Raw genomic sequence first — 21,311 nt, 5'->3', positions numbered from 1 at the left:
AAAACAGCGGGATATGGGAATAAAAAGGACCAGTTGCATGTATATTGTTCGTGATGGTTTATCTGGCCATGCCCTGCACCTGATGAGCGCAGCCTGTCCCATCTTCTCACTTTGCCCATGGCGAGGGACTCTCATTGCCACGAGCAGGGGTTGAGGCGGGGTCTGGGTGCCAGCGTCTGGGCTGGGACTCAGGGCTGCGTGCCCGTGGGGCAGTGCCTGGCGTGGGCACAGGCATGCAGGTGAGTGTGTGAGCGGCAGCGAGGGTGCAGCCGGACCAGCCGGCGAGGGGGCCTGGGGGCCGGGAGGGGGCTGCGAGGGAAGAGCCGGCTGCCAGGGGGACTGGGGGAGTCCTGGCAGCTGCTGAAGAGGCTGAGGGGCCTGGGGGTCCCTGGGGGCGAGACCACCATGGGGGGGTTGGCTACTGCGGGACCAGATGGACTGGAGAGACTGGGATCAAGGGGCAGCTACTGGGCAGGCTGGCTGAGCCCAGCTGCTGGAGGGAGCCATGCTGTAGATATGTGTGTGCATATATATATATATATAAAAATACACATATATAGCTATGCATGCTCCCTAGCCCACCTCCATCCTGCTCTGCCAGAGGAGGGAGTGGGATGAGACCGCTGGCACTGCCTGTGTTCATGTGAGTGCTCTGTGTGGCCGGCTGTGTAATCTGTGTGGCTGCCCGTGTATATATCTATATGTACGTTTGTGTGTGTGCCTACTGGGAATACAAGCTCAGCCTCGCTACTGGTTGGGGCTGAGGACATGGAGCTGCAGCAGCCTTGCCTCTCTCAGGCTACAGATCTGGCCCGATTTTCCCATGGCATTAGATAAGTATATTTGTATACATAGCATATGTATACGTATACATATACGTATATGATATGTATATCATATACATATAGATAGATATATTTCATAGAGCTTCTATATAGCACAGTTTTTCTATCCACAGAATTCAGATAAGAGAGATTAAAGCAGACAGGCAATAGCTTTCTCCCAAAGCATTTGCATCAAAAAATAAATACCAGTTACACTTTTCTTTCAGAGACTTCACATTTCTTGCACCCTACTGGTAAGCACATCTATACCGCAGCAGGAGGTCTGATTACAGTTATTGGTTGGCATTCCTGAGATACCTTGAATCAAATTAGCACAGATAAGGACAGCAGGAGAGATCTGGAGGTCCTGTTTTTGTTGAGAGACTGGTTTCAGGTGCAGCTGAACTAACGCAGTGGTGTGCTGCAGGTACAAGGATGAATTCCTGTTTGCCATCACTTTCACTCTTCTGCTCCCTTCTCTCCTCCCCGTACGCATTTTCAGGGATGGTGAACTACGTTCATTCTGCACATCTCGTGATACCCTGCCCTAAAAGGCCACCACAGATGACGCCTTTTTGCAGTACAGCCGTCACCTGCAGGCAAGGATTTGCGAAACTCGGGGAAGCCCAGGGCAGGCTATTTGGGTCTGCGTGATCACCGACCAACACGTGGAAGCAATAAAAAGCATCACCAGAGTTCAGACTGTCTGGAAACATGGAGATTTAAAACAAGGCTGACATCAGGTGCCAGTAAAATTAAGACAGAAGGTAGCTTCATTTCTGACAACAGCTAATTCTGAAGTATTTTAGTAATCTGGGTTGATTCAGCTGGGGGGAGTTTACTCCTGAACCAGTAATACAGAATGTTGAGAAGAATTTTTGCTTCATAGAAAAGTGAGGCACACAAGCAGCACGTTTTTAAACACAGTCCAAAAATATGACGACAACGTTGAAGGCTGAAGAATGACCCTGAACTGGGGGGTGAGGGGTAGAAGTGGATGGGGTAAACAGATCAGCAATCATGTTGTGAATGGGTGACATTCAGGTTTAGGCATATTACCACTGGCCCCTGTTTTCCCCAGTGCAATGGGATGACAGAAAATGGTATCACGATAATACAGCCCTTTCTAAAAAAGGCCACGGAGCCAGACTGCTAACCATATTTAGCACTACTAAATTACGATTGGCACCAGCTAGCCTTGGTTGTCGCCTGCTGACATTTTGTTCAGCCCTAAAAATGAAAACACAGTTGCCTGCACTGTTTCAAACGATGAGAGTCACTGGGGACTCGCAGATAAGGAAAGAGAAAGATAAGGCAAAGCAACAAGTTCATCGTGATTTAGGATCTCAGAGCTGCCACTGCCACAGCCAAAAGGTGTTGTTGTGTGTTTCCGAGGTGGTGAAAAGTGGTCACGTACAGCAGTAGGGTCACAAGAGGTGTCTTTGCAGCCAGATGGGGTGAGCACCCACCAGGGAGAAGTAGCGCCCCATCTGCACCCGTGAACCTCACTGACATGTCCTAGTACCTGTGTGTCTGTACTTAGCATGAATATGAAATGCTCACCATGAAATGCTTTAATGGGTCCATGCTGACGTAAAATGTGACTGCTTTCCTTTGCTGCTACCCTCAGGTTTGTCTGAGGAAGGGTGATGCCAGGAGCTGTACCCTTCAGGCTTCCTCCCGGTGGCTGGTGGGACCCTTTCACTGTGCAGTGCGAGTCTGGAGCTGGGGAGTCTCCTGGGGGTCCCTGGGAGGCATCCAGGCAGAGCTGCCGGGCTGCTCAGCTCTGGGCCATTCCCGCTCTCTTTCTGCCCACCCCTGCCCAGGCAGATTGGAAACCGGCCATCGCTGTCTGCACTAGCTGCTAGAGTTGGTGACACCACGAGGAGCCAGGGACACCACGACAATTACAACAGCAGAAACCACAAACTGGTGTGGGCACTGAGAGGAGTCAAGTTGTAAAGGGCAAACCTCCATCAGAGAGTGGCAGGGAGCTGATACAGGGCTCTGGGAAGGGTTTTGATCTTTTCCTCTCATGCAGGGGGCACGGGGTACTATTGGTTCTGCCTCTCACATCTTTTCTGTGAAGTATCACTCCAGAAGTGACAGTGTTAACAAATAGAGTGGAAGAGACGGCTCTGTAAGCTGAGCTACACGGTCACATGCACGGGTTTTATTTTTAACAATCCAAAACTACTTGATGTTTCTGCCTGGGCTTGCTCCGTGTCCTCCCATTCTCTTCTCTTTCTTTGCTTGCAGTTCTCCCTTACCCACCTCACTTCAACCCAGCTGAGCACAACCAGGAGAGCGAGTGTTTGGTACACACACAGGGACTCTATGATTAAGGTAAGGCTTTGTAAACAGAGTTGGAGTCTTTATTGGTCAAACCTTATGCAATGCAATGGTTACTGTATCGAGCTATGAAAATCAAGACATCTTCAGAACAGGCTTAGTAGTTAAGATGAAGTAGAATAATCAGACAAAAGATGTCTTAAATGACACCCTAAAACAGAGGCAGCTGGTAACTGTGAATGCTTCTGTGACATGCTACTCTATAAAAAATCCTCCATAATATATTCAATGGATTAGCCATGGTTTGCAGCGCTGTATCTGGGGTTTTAAAAAACTAAGATGCTGATTCTAAGATGGGAGCTTCAGTAGCAGGACAGATGATAAATCAAAAATTCAGTTTCTGTCATTTCAACTCTGAGAGAAGTAAGACAAGGAGATACTGTAAGGGTCAGAGGAGAGGGGAGAGCAATCTTGTGGCAAAAATGCTAAGACATACAATCTGGTGAGTTTTATAGATTCAGACTGCAAACTTTAGGTTGGTAATCTAGATGATCAAGTAAGAATTACAAGGGTTACAGGTGCTACTGTACCATTTAGAGTTGTGGCTGCTTAGCAATTTTTATTCAGGAATCTTTTCTCTTTTGTTTTTATGACTTAGACCTTAACCAATAGCTCTGAAATTCTCTGTAGTGGGCACCTGGCTTGGGCAGGGTTTCTTTTGTATTGCTTAAAACCATTCACTTGATTATCTCAAGAAGTTTTCAGAAAAATATGTTAAAGAGATCGTTACTAGGGCATAAGATAGAACCTGAGCCGAAAGAAAAAACAACACAGTTTGGACCATTCTTTTTTCTTCTTAAACTGCAACTAAACTGGAAACTGTTATTTTAAAGCACTTGCTGAACTCAAACCAAACCAACACCCATTTCCCAGTTATCGATACAAAGTGAGAGTTTGCCTGACTGTGTGTCTACCAAGGACAGCACAGGGACCCCTCACGTGCACGAGGAGCAGCAGAGCAGCTCCATGCCACAACCTCTCCTTTCTCCCTGTCCCACCTGTCTTCCACATGACTCCCCAACATGCCCAGCACAAGACCCTGCTGCTGGGCTGCCCTGCACCATACTGCCAGCCCAGGTGACCTCCTCAGCACCTGGAATTTTTTGGGTGGGTTTGTCTCAGGTGAGCTATGGCTACATTGCACCAAGTAGGGAAGAGAAATAATATTGCTGATCCAGGTCTCATAGTGGAGGAGTGCAATGTGAGGTTTCTGCCCACAGTGCCCTGTGTTACCTGTGCCTCACTGCCCTGAACTCTCCCCTATTCCTCCCATAACAGCACCAGTGCATTTCACTGGACAGAAATTACACTAGCAAGTTTTGGTGCCTCTTTACTGCATGCATGCAGCACGGATTTACCAGGCGAGAGGGAGGCCTGATGGTGCGACAGTTTCTCTTGAGCTCCATGGTCCTGCATGCCAGGTTTAGGGAGCTGAAGAGAAGCTGATGTGCTGTTGCGGGAACCTGAGCAGCACGCGTGCTCTGAAAGAAAAGCAAGGAACGTGCCTGACTGATGCACAGTACTGTGGACTTACTCCGTCCCTGTCATTTTAAAGCATATTATTTTCAGTATAAAGCAATTCCAGCCTGTTCAGTAACTCTGAACCAGTGGTTATTGCCATGAAACACCACAGACTCAACCAGCTGATCCCCAGCTAGAAAATACAGGGAGTAGCTCCCTAATTGTCATAGCCTCATCCTTCCCTCTTTGGGCTTATCTAACAGGTCAGTTGTCTCACGGGAAACCTTTTCACTCCGCATGTCTTATACTGGGGATTTGAGGTTCACCGGAAGGATCACTCTGGAATCAAAGTGCCCCTATAAAATCCATGTGAACTTGTTCAAAGTCTGAGTCTCAAAGAAACTATGTCTTGCACATGCTCGCTAGAAGTTTATTAGTGTTATTGATGAAGATTTAGCCTATACCTTTTATTCTCCCTTTCCACCTACCCTGACCTGTACCATATTCACTGCCTGACTCATTTAAAGCTCAGCTGGCAACATGTATATGCAAGATCAGCCTGAATGACACTTGCAGAGCAGGGGCGCCATGAAGGACAGTGACCCGCAATGGTAACACCAAGGCAGTTGCTGTCCCTGCTGTGGGTGTTGAGATGTGGGGCTCAGCTCACTTAGGGGTCACTGTGATGCCAGGTGGTGGCATTCTTGGATTTGCTTTTTATTTTCTATCGAAGGACAGGACTTTAGAAAACTTATGCTCCTGAGAATCATGTACAAATGCAGCACAGTACAGTTTCCGATGGCATAGTGTTTTCTTCCTCAGCTCCAAGAAATAAGTATATCTGTGTAGTAAAAGGAGACCCAAGCCTGATTTCTTGATGACGTTTTTAAGTATGTAGTGATGGAGGAAGAGCACTCCATGAAAAGAGAAGAAAATCTCTAGTTTCAGGAGACTTAGATGCTCTCCTAGAAAATGTGGTTCTATATCTGGCTCTGCCAGAGTTTTTGTGCAAGAGGCATGCAACTGCAAGTGAAACATCAGAACCTGAGCATCTCCATGCGTAGTGTACGTCTTTTGTTTTATTTATACAAAGTATTGTATTTAATTCTATTTATTTTCATCTGTCTATACTTTTAATTCTACGTCTGTCAGATAGAAGCAGTAGTATCTTTTAACCTCAAGTGCACCTCTAGTACTGCAAAGATAAATTCATTATCACCTGTGAACCACCCTTATACTAAGATAGTAAATATATTGAAAAACCTGTAAGGAAATTAATAACTCTACATTCACCTCAGGATTTAAGTGTTATGATAAAAATGAGATAAACACCATATACTGGGTAACAAGGATTAAAAGAAATAGAGAGTATCTATCTGCCCTGTATACTTCACCAAAAGTATTCACATTCCTTGAAAATGTTTTTCTGCTGCAACATTATATATAACTTCAACATTCTTGGCTCCGACATTTGGATGCAAACTTCCCTGAGATGTTTTTAAGACCTCCTTATCATGTTGTAAATCTTAGAGAGATTGTTTTAAGCTCATCTCAAGAGGCACTCTTTAAGGTAATTATCTGGGGTTTCTGGTGGCCCTTTTGATGTTTCTTTAAAATGGGAGGTACTCCTTGATTCTGTGAGAAGAGCTCAGATATGATGTATAACCTTAGTATGTCATGATCAGTCACATACAGCAAATACCAAATAAGAAAACAGTTGTATTGTTTTGGCTCATTGACTGCAACTGAATTAAATATATATTTACTGAAAAGAAATTGTAATTGGTTTATAAACTGTAAGTTATTGTCACTGAACAGATCTGCTCCAGACACAGACATATCTGCAGTTAAAATAGCAGCTGTATATTTTTAAACCTTACTTGATTTGCTCTCATGACAGTCTAAAAATAAAGATTTACCAAAGATCATCAGTTAAAATACAGAGCTCCTGATTACCGGCATGTCAGAATAGATGCAGCATTCAAACCCTGATATGGATCAGAAAAATTCTCTGTCCCTTCTTCCTGTCCTCTAGCTTCATGGATTTGACAATAAGAGAGCCATAGAAATAATTTGTCTGTAAAGAACAGCATATACAAATTAGAGATGAGGTAAACTCAACTAAAAAATACCTGAATAATCACGAATGCTGATTCTGGATCTGAATGCTCTGATGTGGTCACTTTTGATAAACAAAGCATATATTTTCTTTCTCTACACGTGATTTGGATGGTGTTTATTTCAGCATACAACAGTGTGAAAGCAGGCTGCTCCCCAGCAACTTTGCAATCAGCTCTTTCTGTGTTTTTGGAGAACCATGAGGCCGGTGCCTCAGATGTATTTTTATTTATCAATTATTTCTCTCTGAGAGTTACTTTTGCAGTGGAAAGTATTGTTCACACATTCATGTTTTTATTGCAGTGTAATGTACCCAGCCTTCCTCTGACCTTATGCAAGTCATAGCTGGGACTATTTTTAGAGATTATATTTGCAGCAAAATTCTACAAGAATGAGAGCAGCAAAGATGCTGCCAAAGTGAAATAAATCCATCTGTATCTCCTGCTTCTCTGAGCCACATAAAAGTAGATGTAATTAAACAGCCTAAAGCAGTACAGATGCCATCCTGAACCACATGTATTTAGGGGCTGGATCTGGCTGGGGCCACCCTGACCACACCCTGGTGTCACCCCTATGCAGAAGCCAGTGCTTCCCAAGACAAGGCAGGGAATGTTATAATGGGTAGTCACAAAATATTACTTTTCTGCATTGCTGTCTCAAGCTCTTTCCACACAAACAAAGGTGAAGGTACCTGAGCCTTATACTTCAGAATGTAAGTTTGTCCCTGGGGTAAAGGGACCACCAAGGACTTGTTCCTTTACTATGCAGGACTGAGGGGGAAGGGGATTCACTAAGAGATGTAACCCGGTATCGGTCAGCGTTGGAAGTTGCAATGGATGAAGCAAAGATGTGTTGAGCAATTGATGCACATCAAATTCAAACACAAGTGCATGGTCTTTGGTGACTGCAGGAATCCACAAGCATTGCCTTTCCCAGACATCTTTTCTTCTCTGGCATTGTTCATGCCGGGGTGTGAAAGTGTGAAAGAGGAAAAGTTAAGACAGTGCCTTCAAGAAAGAGAGGGGAAGCAGCTTCATGCAACATCTCTTCCCCTTGAGCCTGAGCCTACTTCCTCTGCAGCACAGCTCTCCTCAGGGCTTGGCCACTTAAACCTGGGGTTTCAAAAGCACTCACATGTAGGTAAATGATACTACTGTATTTTCTTTAACCTTAGAAAAAAAAACAAAGTTGAAACTATTTTGCTAACGATGTATATTTTTTCCAAGAGACAAATGAGAGTCTGCTGGGCCTTTGGTAGTTCCTACTGCATAGGAAGTGTGGTGGAAAGACTTGTCTGGAAACAGAACTATGGTTCCATCTTATCATTGGCTTTTTCCCTTCCACAAAGATTTGCAGTAGGCTGAACCAAGCTGGAGTGCATCCACTACAGCAAAGAGCAGAAAGTCCAAGGCTGGGAGTTTTCTACTTGCAGCAGCTCTTCTTTGGGTCAAGTTACTGACACCAGTTGAAGGTATCCAGGGAAGCAGCTCCAAGTAGTGACTGAGCAACCTCTAGTTCTCTAATCCAACAACAGTGTATGGGGGGAAAGGACCACAGGAGGTCCTACACGTTCCCCCTAAACAGCAACTCTTACGGACATTGTTGAAGAAGACTGTTGGGCTGGGTGGACCACTAGTCTGACCCATAATGTAATTTCTTATGTTCTGATATTTTTTCCAACAGAAGCCATGTCTCATGCTAATCACCATCTCCATTTACTTGCTGTTGGACTCTGTGCTTCTGTTTTCCCATTTTTAGGAAGGATTAACAGCTATTGCTAGGAATTATTGCAAGGGTGGAGATATTATGAGCAAGGTGAAGCGAGAACTTTTGGAAGCAGGTCTCATAAGTGCATTATTTTTACATGAAACTGATTTAATTGGCTTACTGGGAAAGAACAAAAAACACAATAATGAAACCAAAGCCAGTGGTTCATTGTGACAGAAAGATAGTAATCTGGTAGTGATAACTTCTTATGTAAGGATCTTCGTACATCAGGTTCTTGTACTTCTGCTTTTTGTTGTTAGACCTCAGGAAAATTGTGTGTCCTTTTTATACCAAAGGTTTTTAAGGGGAGAAGAAAACATTATATTTTGAAACTGCATTACTATGGAAGTATGTGAACGGAAATGCAGTCTTCCTTACGAAAATGTTTAACCTGTTTATATAATAAAGCTTGTGGAAATTTCTGAAACGTTTGGTTTGGCAACCTCAACTTGTTCTTTTAATCCAGTCTGTCGGTTGCAAAACGTTAAATTCATGGAGCTGACTGGTGGCAGCTGAATTTACGAAACAGAGACTGGTATTGTTTATTACTTGTTGCCCAGGACGTCTTTCTCTATGTTCTGGCCCCTTGTGGTGTCACTAACAACTTCATAAGCTGAATCTAAAATATGATCAGCTCAGGATCACCTATTCAGTTCCGGGCAGTGTTTGACACTGACTTGTCAGAAGTATGTAGGGTGAACTGAAAAAGTAGAGCAGTGGTGACCGGTTTTTGTAGGATCGTGCTCTAAAACAAATCCCAAAGGAAGAAAAATGGATTCTTTCTCAAAGGCATGCTCAGGCTGACTTCTGCCCTGCACCATCACGGGAAGGGAAAAGCTCTGTTGATGTTAGCGGTTTGTTGCTCCCCTTCTGTTGTAACTGCACACCGTGGTGCTGAGCGGGGCATGAGATAAACCACACTTGCCCTCTTCTCCTCCTTCCTATCTACTCAGCATTCACTGGTGACAGCAAGGGGAAGAAAGGTGAAAGGCAATTTGTAAAAAAAAGTGAAAGAAAATAGATTTAGCTGTGTGAGTACAACGGTGGAACAAGCCCTCACTGCACTCTGGAGCTTCTCTCCAAAATGCAGACCGAGGCATTACTGCCTTACTCCAGGTTTTGACACCTGAAAGTAGATGCAGCAAATAATCTGTCTAAGGAAAGTCCCCCGCAGTCTCTGTTCCATGACATGCAGGCATCATTTAGGAGTGTAAGAATAAATCAGAGTAAAGAAGGCCAGGCAAATTAGCCTTTACCCAGGCTGTTTTCCACACTGGGAACTGGGATCATGAAGATAATCCTCACTCTCAGCCTTGCTGGTGTAGAGCAAAAGGAGGTTCATTTGCGCAACATTCATGTTTTTACGGGGGGATGACAAGACATGTAGGCCAAATGACCAGCTAGTTTTTCTAGAGGCGAAAAATTCATCATCTTTCCTACTCAAACAGCATTGAAAAAGTGGGAAGCTCCTTCACTGTGCCTCTGGCAGTCTTTATTTCAGCAGCTTAGTATAGATAGACCCAGTGTGAATACTGGGACAGAAAACAGCTCACTCCCAAACCCTGGCTGCCTTTGCTGGGCTAATGAGTAAGGACCTTATCTATATATGTGCTGCTATCTGGCCGCGCTGTACCGTGGGGATCAGTGCTGATACATGACTGTATGGAGCCGGCAGTCATTTGCCCACAGCCTTATTCCTGCTAGAAGTGCATGTGAACACCTAACGTGTAGAAAGCAAGCACAGGCATGGAGGGTCTGTAGCCATCCTTGCTCCTTCCAGCAATAACTTTTGTCTTCTTGTCTTTGCTACACACAGCACCGGGTTCAGAAAGCTCCCCCTGGGCAGCACAGGCACTGTGAGAGATGTTTCAACCGGCACTGCCGCGCACCAGTTGAGCCCTCCATCTCCTGCATGGTGATCAGCTGCCGCTTCCACTGCGGGGCCACCTTCCACATGTGCAAGGAGGAGGAGCACCAATTGCTCTGTCCCTTAGAGCAGGTCTCCTGCCTCAACTCAGCCTATGGCTGCCCTTTATCCATGGCCCGTTTTAAGCTGGCGAAGCACCTCCAGGTCTGTCCAGCCAGTGTTGTCTGCTGCTCGATGGAGTGGAATCGCTGGCCAAATGTGGATTCAGACACAAACCTCCACAAGAACATTATGAAGGAGACCTTGAATGAAGAGTGTCTGGACACAGCCTTGGCACTCAGAGACCAGAAGATACTTTTCAGGACTTTGAAAGTAGCCGACTTGTTTCCAGAGTGGAGGAAAATGGATGAAGTGGAAGAGCTAATGGACGAAGCCATGGGTGGGGAAGAAGGTGCTATGGGAGGAGCAGCCTGTGGTTCCCAAGAGGGCGACGACCAGTTGTCCGAGCTTAGCCAACGTGAGCGTGAAGAATTGGCAAAGGACAAAGAGGGAACAGATCTGGGGAGTTACAAAACCTGGGAGAACATTTTCAGCAAAGAGCTCCTGGCTTGCAAGGTAGCGGGCTCAGCAGCCAGCGCAGGACGAAAGACGGAGGAGGCTTCCAAGAAAACAGCATCAGCCCCTCATGCTGCTAGCTCCACAGAGAAGGCAAAGAAAGTGCCTGATGTTAAAGAAGAGGCAAAGGACCAAAAGCCTGATCAAGTAACACCAAATACAGAAATGACAGGACTGGCTCCCTGGCAAGAAGGGGTCCTGGAGAGGCTGAAGAAGGAAGTTGGTGTAGGTGATTACAACATGTATCTGGTACATCATGGGGGAATGCTCATCCGCTTTGGCCAGCTAGCTGCTTGCACTCCCAAAGAAAAAGACTTTGTCTATGGGAACTTGGAAGCTCAGGAGGTGAAGACTGTCTACACTTTCAAAGTGCCAGTTAGTTACTGTGGCAAAAGAGCACGACTAGGAGATGCACTGGGCCACAAGATGCCAACTTCAGACAAGTCAGTGGATACCTCAGAATTGGGAATAAACCTAGAAGAACTACCTAAGGCAAATATAGTTAAAGCCACACTGCTGTGTGCACTGGAAAAAGAGCTGAAAGGCCATGAGATCTCCGAAGCAAGGGGTGTTGATGGACTCTTTATGGATTTTGCAACACAGACATATAGCTTTCCCCTCGAGCCCTTCTCCTCCAATGCTGTTCTAGCAGATATTCTGGATGAAAAAAGCCCACCAGAACTCCATGTGGAGCTCTACACTGAATGTGTAACCAGAAGACACAACAAAAGCAGTTCAGCTTTCACATTCACTTGCAGTCATTTCTTCAGAAGGGACGAGTTCCCATCCCATTTCAAGAATGTGCATGCTGATATCCAGTCATGTCTGGATGGATGGTTCCAGCATCGCTGCCCACTGGCCTACTTGGGATGTACTTTTGTTCAAAATCACTTCCGCCCTGATGGACTGAAGACCAAGGTTATATACAGCAAGGCTCTCAAGACATTTGCTATTAAGCCAGAGGTGGACACCCTCCTTGCTGAATCAGGGAAGTGCAATTCCACAGTGGCTAATCAAGGGAGAAATAAGGACTCGCTGAGCAGCCTCCCAGTGGAAGTGCTCAAGTACATTGCAGGGTTCCTGGACAGCTTCAGTTTATCTCAGCTATCGCAAGTGTCAGTGCTGATGAGGGACATCTGTGCCACTCTTCTTCAAGAGAGGGGAATGGTCCTGCTGGTCTGGGAGAAAAGAAGATATTCCCATGGTGGTACTTCATGGAAAGCTCGCAAAAAGGCAAGTGATGTGACACTGGGAAAAAGACAGCCATGGGTTCTCTTCAGATAAAACACAAGCATAGCAAGGGGTGCTGCATATAAGCATGTAGATGTGGGGAACGTTCGTGAGGTTGTGAATTTGCATGACAGTTGTGAGGGGTCAGGGTTGTAAAGTGCAGTACATCCAGCAAAGGTAGGAAGGTGTAAATGGACATCTGACTAGCTGGAAGTCCCCACTCAAGCTTGTCTTGGGTAACCTGTTTCCATGTGCACCATTTTTAGGCACTGGGAACTGAGAATTCCTGATATTTAAAGGTTACATATGGAATTTTGAAGAACTTGAAGTTTATACTTTTTGTTGTTTTGTACAAGCTGATCTAGGGTATGTCAAAACTAAAACATGCTTTAGAACTCCAAAAAGGTACAGAACAAGGAGACATGACTGTGAAAGGAGCTCAGGCATTCACATCAGCCCCTGAGGGCTTTCATGGTTAGTAGTTCACAAGATTGCCATGAAGGTGCAGCATGGGGATAGGAAGCTGCCTTCTGCAAAGCTGGTCTCCCACTGTTTGTGCTGGAAAATTACCAACCTTGCTGGCTGTTTAGGTAGTCTGAAAGAAATATGTAAACACAGCTCAGTCTAAGTCCTAGTTGAACAATAGTTATTACAGGCTTTTTGTCTAGTTGGTAGCCTTGCAGCTGCTCTAACATAAAACTGTTTGAAAGAATAACATGAGAGACTCCAGCATGACCAAGCAGACAAGACAGAGATGTAGGAACAAATAATTTAGAGATCACACAGAGTCACAGAATGTTAGGGATTGGAAGGGACCTCGAAAGATCATCTAGTCCAAGCCCCCTGCTGGAGCAGGATTACCTAGATCATGTCACACAGGAACGTGTCCAGGCAGGTTTTGAATGTCTCCAGAGAAGGAGACTCCACAACCCCTCTGGGCAGCCTGTTCCAGTGTTCAGTCACCCTCACCGTGAAGAAGTTTTTCCTCATATTTACGTAGAACTTCCTGTGTTCCAGCTTGCACCCGTTGCCCCTTGTCCTGTCAAGGGATGTCACTGAGAAGAGCCTGGCTCCATCCTCATGACACTTGCCCTTTACATATTTATAAACATTAATGAGGTCACCCCTCAGTCTCCTCTTCTCCAAGCTAAAGAGACCCAGCTCCCTCAGCCTCTCCTCATAAGGGAGATGTTCCACCCCCTTAATCATCTTCGTGGCTCTGTGCTGGACTCTCTCTAGCAGTTCCCTGTCCTTCTTGAACTGAGGGGCCCAGAACTGGACACAATATTCCAGATGCGGCCTCACCAGGGCAGAGTAGAGGGGGAAGAGAACCTCTCTTGACCTACTAACCACACCAGTTCTAATACATCCCAGGATGCCATTGGCCTTCTTGGCCACAAGGGCACACTGCTGGCTCATGGTCATCCTGCTGTCCACTAGGACCCCCAGGTCCCTTTCCCCTACGCTGGTCTCCAACAGCTCTGTCCCCAACTTGTACTCATACATGGGGTTGTTCTTGCCCAGATGCAGGACTCTACATTTGCCGTTGTTATATTTCATTATATTTCTCCCCGCCCAACTCTCCATTCTGTCCAGGTCTCTCTGAACGGCAGCACAGCCTTCTGGTGTGTCAGCCACTCCTCCCAGTTTTGTGTCATCAGCGAACTTGCTGACAGTGCACTCTATTCCCTCATCCAAGTCATTAATGAATATATTGAATAGTACTGGTCCCAGTACTGACCCTTGAGGGACTCCACTAGATACAGGCCTCCAACTAGACTCTGTCCCATTGACAGATCCAGAGAAGACTCCCAGAAATGATCTAAGGACCTGGCTTTCAGGCAGACCCCTGAAGATCTCCACCTATTGAATCTTATCAAATGGAAGCTTAGCAGTTTATGACTCTTTATTACGAGAAAGTACTCTTTATTAAAAACATGAATCATGGTGAATTCAAAATCTGTGTAACAAAGTTTGATGGCTGCAAGTAGAATTAGCCCAATCCAAAGCAGGAATTAGCCACTGAAATAATTTACTGGAGGACGTGGCTTCCTTCAGTAAAGGAAGAAATTCCAGCTGAGCAATAATACAGCAATTAACTTCAGTTACTGTAGCACAATTTCAAACCAGCAGCATTGAATTTAAAGACTCTCTAACCCTTTTCATGTTAGCTCTCTGTACTGACCACCCAGGAGTCTTGTTTCCAATGCACAGACTCTGCTTGAAAACATTGTTTGTAATTAGTCTGAATTTCTTGATTACTGTGTATAATAGCTATGATTACTGAGGACCAGGACAGGGTCAGTTAATCTTAAGAGTAGCACACCCACATACTGTCCTTCTTTTGCAGGAAGAAACATTTTTAGGGAGAAGAAATCTACTATGACTTTAAAAATTCATTTGATTTAATGGTATACAGCAAATATTAAAGTGACTCAATCACAGTCTTATCACTACATGCTAATATATCACTGAACAGTACATGGTATCACTGCAAACAGAATCGGAAAATTTTAACTGCACATTTCTATTTTTTACAAGCTTGTATGTCCTCTAGGAATAACTGTAACCTTAGATTTCCCAGGCTTGTTCTGGGGTGGGGTGAATAACAACAGTGTTGTAATGTTAATTACTTTGAAGTTGCTGATAGATGCTTTGGAAGGTCTTTATGAAGTCAGGTTTCTTTGAGATACGTATCACACAAGCATGCTGTAGTCACGTTTCTTTATAAACATCTTGGATCACACTGTACATGTGATGGAGTTTTTCTGTAGAGGTGCAGTGGTCAGGTGTCCTGGATTTCCTGATGCCCTGCACTGGATTGGCACCAAAAACTGTAAAAAGATACTGACCCGTTAAAATGGCAGGTGGTGACTAAAGCAGCAAAACTAGCAAGTATGAGGTACATAACAACACAGACCCCATTTTTACTTGTTATGCCAGCCCTGCACAATCAAACGTTCACTAGCCTGTCCAGTACGAGTAATGCACACCCACTATAAGCATATACAGATTTTTAAATTCTTCTTCTATTTTTAAAAACATTCCCATTTTCTCTCCCCCATTTATCTCCCCTTTCCCGTGTTAGATCTGGCAGTTCAGCAGCCTGTTCTCCAGAGTTAACAAATGGCAACGCAACGACGTCGCGTGCATGTCGGAGCACCTGAAGAGTTGTCCCTTCTACCAAGTGGAGCACAAGACAGACCCGGTGCTGCTGACAGGCATGTGCGAATCTCGAGAGCAGACTCGAAAGACTTTGGTTTCTACTTTCAAGAACAGAGTCTGAACAACCTGCTTCCCCTCCACCACGCTCCTTTCAGGGCCCTTGAAAAGAAGATTTGGGAGTTCGGGTGTAAAGATTGTTGCTTCCAACTCTCCTTTGGACGTACAAAACCAGCTTCTCCCCAGCTGCATTTGAAACATCCTGCATCTTTTTTTTTTTTCCTGCATTAATTTAATTGTTAAAACTTCATCCAGTGCTCACCGATATCACATGCTTTCTGTTTATGTTTCTGTTCCTTGCTAAATACAGCATTCCGAAGAAAGCAATAAGGATCTTGTTTGAAAACAGGATCTTTGCAACCTTGAAGGTGGGCTGCCGCTCCTGTACTATGTCCCTGAGAGAAGCAAGAGCAGTTAATGTACCTAGCTCGACTAGGTGTGAAACACCTTAGTTTTGGCTGGAAAGCCAAGTTCTAGGAGCACAGGTAGATGCCTCCTGCCTGGCAGACATAGGGATGGCTAATCTGTTCTGAGATACAGGCAAAAGAAGAGGACCCCCAAAATTAAGTGAATTAATTAGAACTCCAGTGAGAACTCAGGAAATCACTGCGCAGCCACAGACCATCATTTGGGACCCTGATTCAGGCAAGCATGCCTAGTTGAGCACAAGCCTAAAGCTGAGCTCATGGGATCATTCAAACCAAACCAAAGCAAACAAATTTGCTCTTTATTAGAAATAACAAAGTAGCAAACGGTTTTAGGGACTTGATTGACTTTTTATATTTTTCAGTTAATAACTTTCTCTGTTTCACTTAAAAATCCATTAAAGCCACCAAAGAAGATTTGAAGTCAATTTTAGAATGCCTTACCTACTCAGTTTTGCAGTTGTAAATTGCAAATTGTAATTGTAAGCAACTGTAAACAATATGTCAAAGAAATATTATTCTTTTCTGTAAAAGAAAAGGCATTCAGCAATCCATTCAGTAATGGTATGGATAATGTTTGCTTCAGTTAAACGGGCTGGAGTATAAGACTTTTTTCTTTTCTTAAAGAGCAGAAGAGTGATTAGGATTTGGTTTATTTTTTAATAAATACACTAATTTAAAAACAGAATGTGCTTGTTGAGGCAACAGATGAGAGAAAGCAGGCATGTTACCAACAGTGTCTGTCTTATTACACTGTTTAAACCCATTTCAGAGGCTCTAGTTAGAAATACTGTAGTTGTGGTGGTGGGTGGGATTCCTCTGAAATGGCCATAAACCAATCTGACAGCTTACAGCCGCTGCAAAGCCACAGCGGTGCCGACTCACGCCGCTTTCTTTTTTTAAGCTCGTAGCCAGAAGTGTGAGCTCAGGACATCAGGTCTGGCTTTCTTCTCACTGTCTTGGGCAGGAGAACCTCACCAGGAGCTGGGACAACTGCTGGCCTGGACCACAGCTCTCCTCGCCTGGGCTGGCTAGGTGAAAACTGGCCCCGGGTGGATGGAAACACGCTGCACTTGACACCCCTGGTCTTGGCGCAGATCTGGGATGAGGTGGCTGTGCAAGAAGGAGCCCTCTCTTACTGATAAAGGTTGCCGATGAACCTGAGCTGAGCATTTGGTAATCGAAGGCATGAATTGCATGGTGACCGAAACCATGCTGAGTGCAGCTCGTCCTCGTCTACACTTGCAGCTTAAGTGGTCCCTGTGAGATTTCTAACCATATGAGGATGTTTTTCTCCTCCAGACACATGCCCTCAGGAGCATATCATCTGAGTTGTGGGGACAGCAGATTGGTCCCAGGAGCAGGAGTAGCAGCAGTTACTTTTTTTTTTTTTTAATGCTATTCTGTTTTCTGTCCCTAGAGATGCTTTCTGGGAAGTCTCATAATGCTTTACACATGAGAATAAACTTGTCTGCGCAGGTATCCAGTGGAAAACACAAGAAGTAACATCCCAGTTTTATGCAGTGGAAACTGAAGCAAATGAACACAGGGAACCTAAGCTGGGACAAGAGCAGTTAAAGCTGGGTGCTCTGGTACTTCATCCTGTGGCTTAAGCCACTGCGCAAAACCAAACTGGCCATCCTTTAAAGTTGTTTACAAAAGTTCACCTGTCCTCAAAAGATTCCCTGTAACATAAGTCACCCAATATTATCACTCTGTTTTACACAGGGAAGTTGACAGAGGTGAGAACATGCAGCCAGACTTCCTAGAGTGGTCTCTACATCAAGGCCTCATCCTTTGCATACCATGTACCCGATTTTGAAAGATGCTGAGCACCCAACTGTAGCTGCAGACCATGGTGGCTACAAATGCATGTCCAAAAATTGGATGCCAGTATCTATGCTGGGTACTTAAAAATAGAGCCACTCAAAATTATGGATAATTTGGAGAGGGGAAAAAAAAAGATTCTTAAATAATAGGGTCTCAGAGTAAGTCAGTGTTCAAGGCTTGTATAAGAGACCGTGAAAAAGTTCGACCTGTGAACCATCTCTCACCTGATCAGTCACTTAGCTGCTGTAAACTGGTGTAGCTGCCCTGAAATTGTGGCTTATGTTAGCTATGAATTTGGCTGATTTTACCTTTAGTGCCAGTGTCACCAGCACTGCTGCTATTCTGCTTCTGGCCTCCTTTTGTCGATGCCAGAGGATTTTGCTCTTGTATCTCCCTGCTCCTGGAGATTGCATGACTTCAGTTCCAATCTTATTACCACTGATACTGCTTCTTCCCTCTGCAGGAGGTGCCGGAGTCAGGCTTTGGGGAGGATGCAACCTTGGCAAATGTGGTGGTTCAGGGTGCAGATCGGAGATAGCAATGTCGCAACCTCTACCTCTTGGGATCAGCCGCGGTGTACATACAACGTCTAGGAGACTGGATCATTTTCCTTCTGGTACTGCTATAGGGTATGCTGGAGAGACACAGGCTGTTAATCGACATAGAGAGAAAGAGACAAAATCGCCCCTGTGAATATGTAGGTATACTTCTGTAAACCATAAATTTGGTTAAGTAACCTTCATCATATACAGTGGAAGCTGAAAATCCACAGTCATCTTCAGGTTAGTCTTGTTAACCCAACCCTGGAAGAGGGAGAGCTGTACAGGGAAGTGGAGATTACCCTTATACTGGTGCGTGCCCACCTGGCAAATGCCAGCTGGTAGCCACTTCTTACTTTATCTCACACTTAATGCTAGTGGAGCACTGTGGGCTGGTGCCGGATGCAGTTTAATTAATCAGAGGATGCATGCCAGGGTAGCTCAATGTTGATGGACCTGCTCATTAGCAGAGTCAGCGGAAGCTTTGAGGAGCTGCAAGGAACCAAATTTTTCTGCCCTGTTCATCTTGGTGAGCACAACGCTGGCTTATTTAAAAGGCAAGAGGCTTCCGTTTAGGTTCAGCAAGCCCTTAGGCTCCTAGTTTAAGCTCATAACTTGACCCATGGAAAGTTAAAACTCTTCCTAAATTTCAGCTTGAGGGATTTGATTAAAAGAAACTGAGCATTTGGTGTTTTTCAAAACAGGTCTTTTGCCGTGGTGGGGTCTGAACTGGAAAAGGGGATCCAAGTGCAGCAGAGCATTGAGGTTGCTTTCAGTCCAGATACCACACTCTGGACCTTTATGGCTTTGATCCCCTTTGTGCTGCCCACAAGTCTTGTGAAGGACAAGAGCAATATTCTGCACACTCCAGGCTGACGTGTTTTGTGGTGTTTTCTCTCGTTGGAAGAACGGGAACTGAAAAGATGGCATTGTGGAAATCAGAGAGGTCAGAGCAGGGCAAAAAGGCTCGGGACAAGAGAGGAGAAAGACCAGAAACAGGAAAGGTTAATGGGTTTGGATAGAGGAGACCTGCACGATTGTAGGTGTCATTGGGGAGAGGCAAGTGGAGAAAGGTAAAAGGACACACGAATGAAGGGAAGTGCGATGTGGAAGAGGTGATGTGGCTGCAAATGGTTTAGGAGGAAACGTTTCAATTCAACAGACACTAGGAGGACAGGAGTGACATTTAGGAGAGCAGAGACATAAGGGGAATGGAGAGTTTATTTTATTTTATTTGGTTTCACCTGACAAAGTAAGATATTTGGATGAGCCTGGTGAACTCAGTGAAACACAAACTCTGTTTTGAATTTTAATTTGTACAGTGGATCTCACTCTCTGGCACAACCTCTCTTCTGCGTTAGAGTATTCAGCCAGCAGTTTGTTGACACATGAGCTGAGAGGCCACAGTAAAACCACAAAGAGCCACAAATTTCGATGTTCCTGTACACTCATCATTTGCTGCCAACAACAGACTTTCTGGATAAATGCTTCTCCTTGAGGAAGGAGCTGGAAATTCCCTATCAGTGTTACACAGCAACATGGGGCAGATGATATTTCTTAAGGGGTGAAAGGGTAGGTCACCTACTTACACATATCATAAGTCCGGATTGGAAGGAGAAATTACTTGCCAGGCCTCTAACTCCCAAAACTGAATGAGCACAGACAAGGTGAAGTTTATCTGAATAGTTTGTTATTTTGCAAAACTCTGTAACTCCTTGTTGCTTTCTTATGAATAAAAATTACCATGCTTTAAAAAAATCCAACAAAATCCACATCTTGGCTTGTTTTCTTGGTTTCATCACATTAATGTTTGCTTTGCTTTCAAAGCAGATGTGGTAATTCCTGTACCCTCAGATTCACTGCTCATATTTCCTCTGCTCCACTCTTCAGTATAATTTTCCTGGTTGAAGACTTGGGCTACATATCAGCAACAATTATTTTTTATTTTTGACCCCATCCTCTTTGCATAGCCACTTTCTCCTTCCTGGTTCAGTTATTTACTTATATGAAAAACGTTCTCTTCTTTTAAAAATCCATTTTCCATGTTGATGTTACATTATATCTACAGACATTTGAAGAAGGTTTTCTATGCCGATATCTCTCCTTACTCTTCACCTATTTTTGATAATCTTGGGGCTGTTCAGCCAGGTATCTACAGAGGGATTTTTTTGCTTCTTTACTTGGGGTGCAAGTTCCACAGCCGCTGTGCATCGCCCACAGGAATTCTGGGCTTCTTTCACATCCAGTTTCCTTACCGCTACAGTCCATGTGGAAGAGTTTTTTTAACTCAATTTTTTTTTTTGAAACAAAACCTTCATGTACAGTAGAGGCCTATTCTTATTTAGCTTCCCTAGTCCTTGTTTAACTTCCCACTTAATTCATATGTAAGGAAATTATGATCACATGCTCCAAATTTATTTTTGATGACCACCTGCTCTATGACTTAATTGCTATTTACAGCTAACGAAGATTTTGTAGGTTCAGTGATGGTTTGTGAGGGAATTTGTCATCTGTCATATTGAGAATTATAGGCCTAAGGCCTATTATGATTATCAGACATTATTCTCTGGTCCATAACTCTGAAGTTAGTTTCCCCATGGCAGCGTAGTTCTTATCTCTTTTAATATTAGCTCTCTCCCTGCATGTGCAGTTATGAACTTGAGCAGTTCACAGCTGACTTCAAGATGCACCAGACAAAAGCCTCTTTCAACTTTCTGATTTTCACCTAAACAATCTATAACATCATTCATGTGACACTAATGCACTATTTTCATCTTCCTTTCTATCAGAATATTTTAATGCCGGGATGACTGTTATTCTACCATACTGCCGTTACTTTCAGGATAGCTACTTTACACCCCATATTAGTTGCTCATATTTCTTTCCTACCAGTATCTGGAAGGCAGTTACAAAGATAATGGAGCCAAAGCCTTCTTAATAGTAGCAGGTGATATAACAAGGGGCAATGGCAACAAGTTGAAACTTGGGAGGGTCAGGCTGAATTCCAGGAATTATTTTTTTACCAGAAAGGTAATGCAGCACTGGAACAGGTACCCAGAAA

The 21,311-nt window shown here is 44.4% G+C and overlaps 1 protein-coding gene across 1 annotated transcript; it reads left to right on the top strand.

Annotated features, from left to right (window-relative positions):
* The first annotated feature begins 2,886 nt into the window (after positions 1-2,886).
* On the top strand, positions 2,887-20,018 carry FBXO40 (F-box protein 40). Its single transcript, XM_068401258.1, has 3 exons — positions 2,887-3,170; positions 10,339-12,237; positions 15,323-20,018. The coding sequence occupies exons 1-3, from the start codon at positions 3,162-3,164 to the stop codon at positions 15,518-15,520; spliced, it is 2,106 nt and encodes a 701-aa protein (XP_068257359.1). The 5' UTR covers positions 2,887-3,161; the 3' UTR covers positions 15,521-20,018.
* The last annotated feature ends 1,293 nt before the right edge of the window (positions 20,019-21,311 follow it).

Source organism: Nyctibius grandis, chromosome 5, assembly GCF_013368605.1.
Source record: "Nyctibius grandis isolate bNycGra1 chromosome 5, bNycGra1.pri, whole genome shotgun sequence".
Lineage (NCBI taxonomy): Eukaryota > Metazoa > Chordata > Aves > Nyctibiiformes > Nyctibiidae > Nyctibius > Nyctibius grandis.
This window is presented reverse-complemented; position numbering and strand designations above follow the sequence as displayed.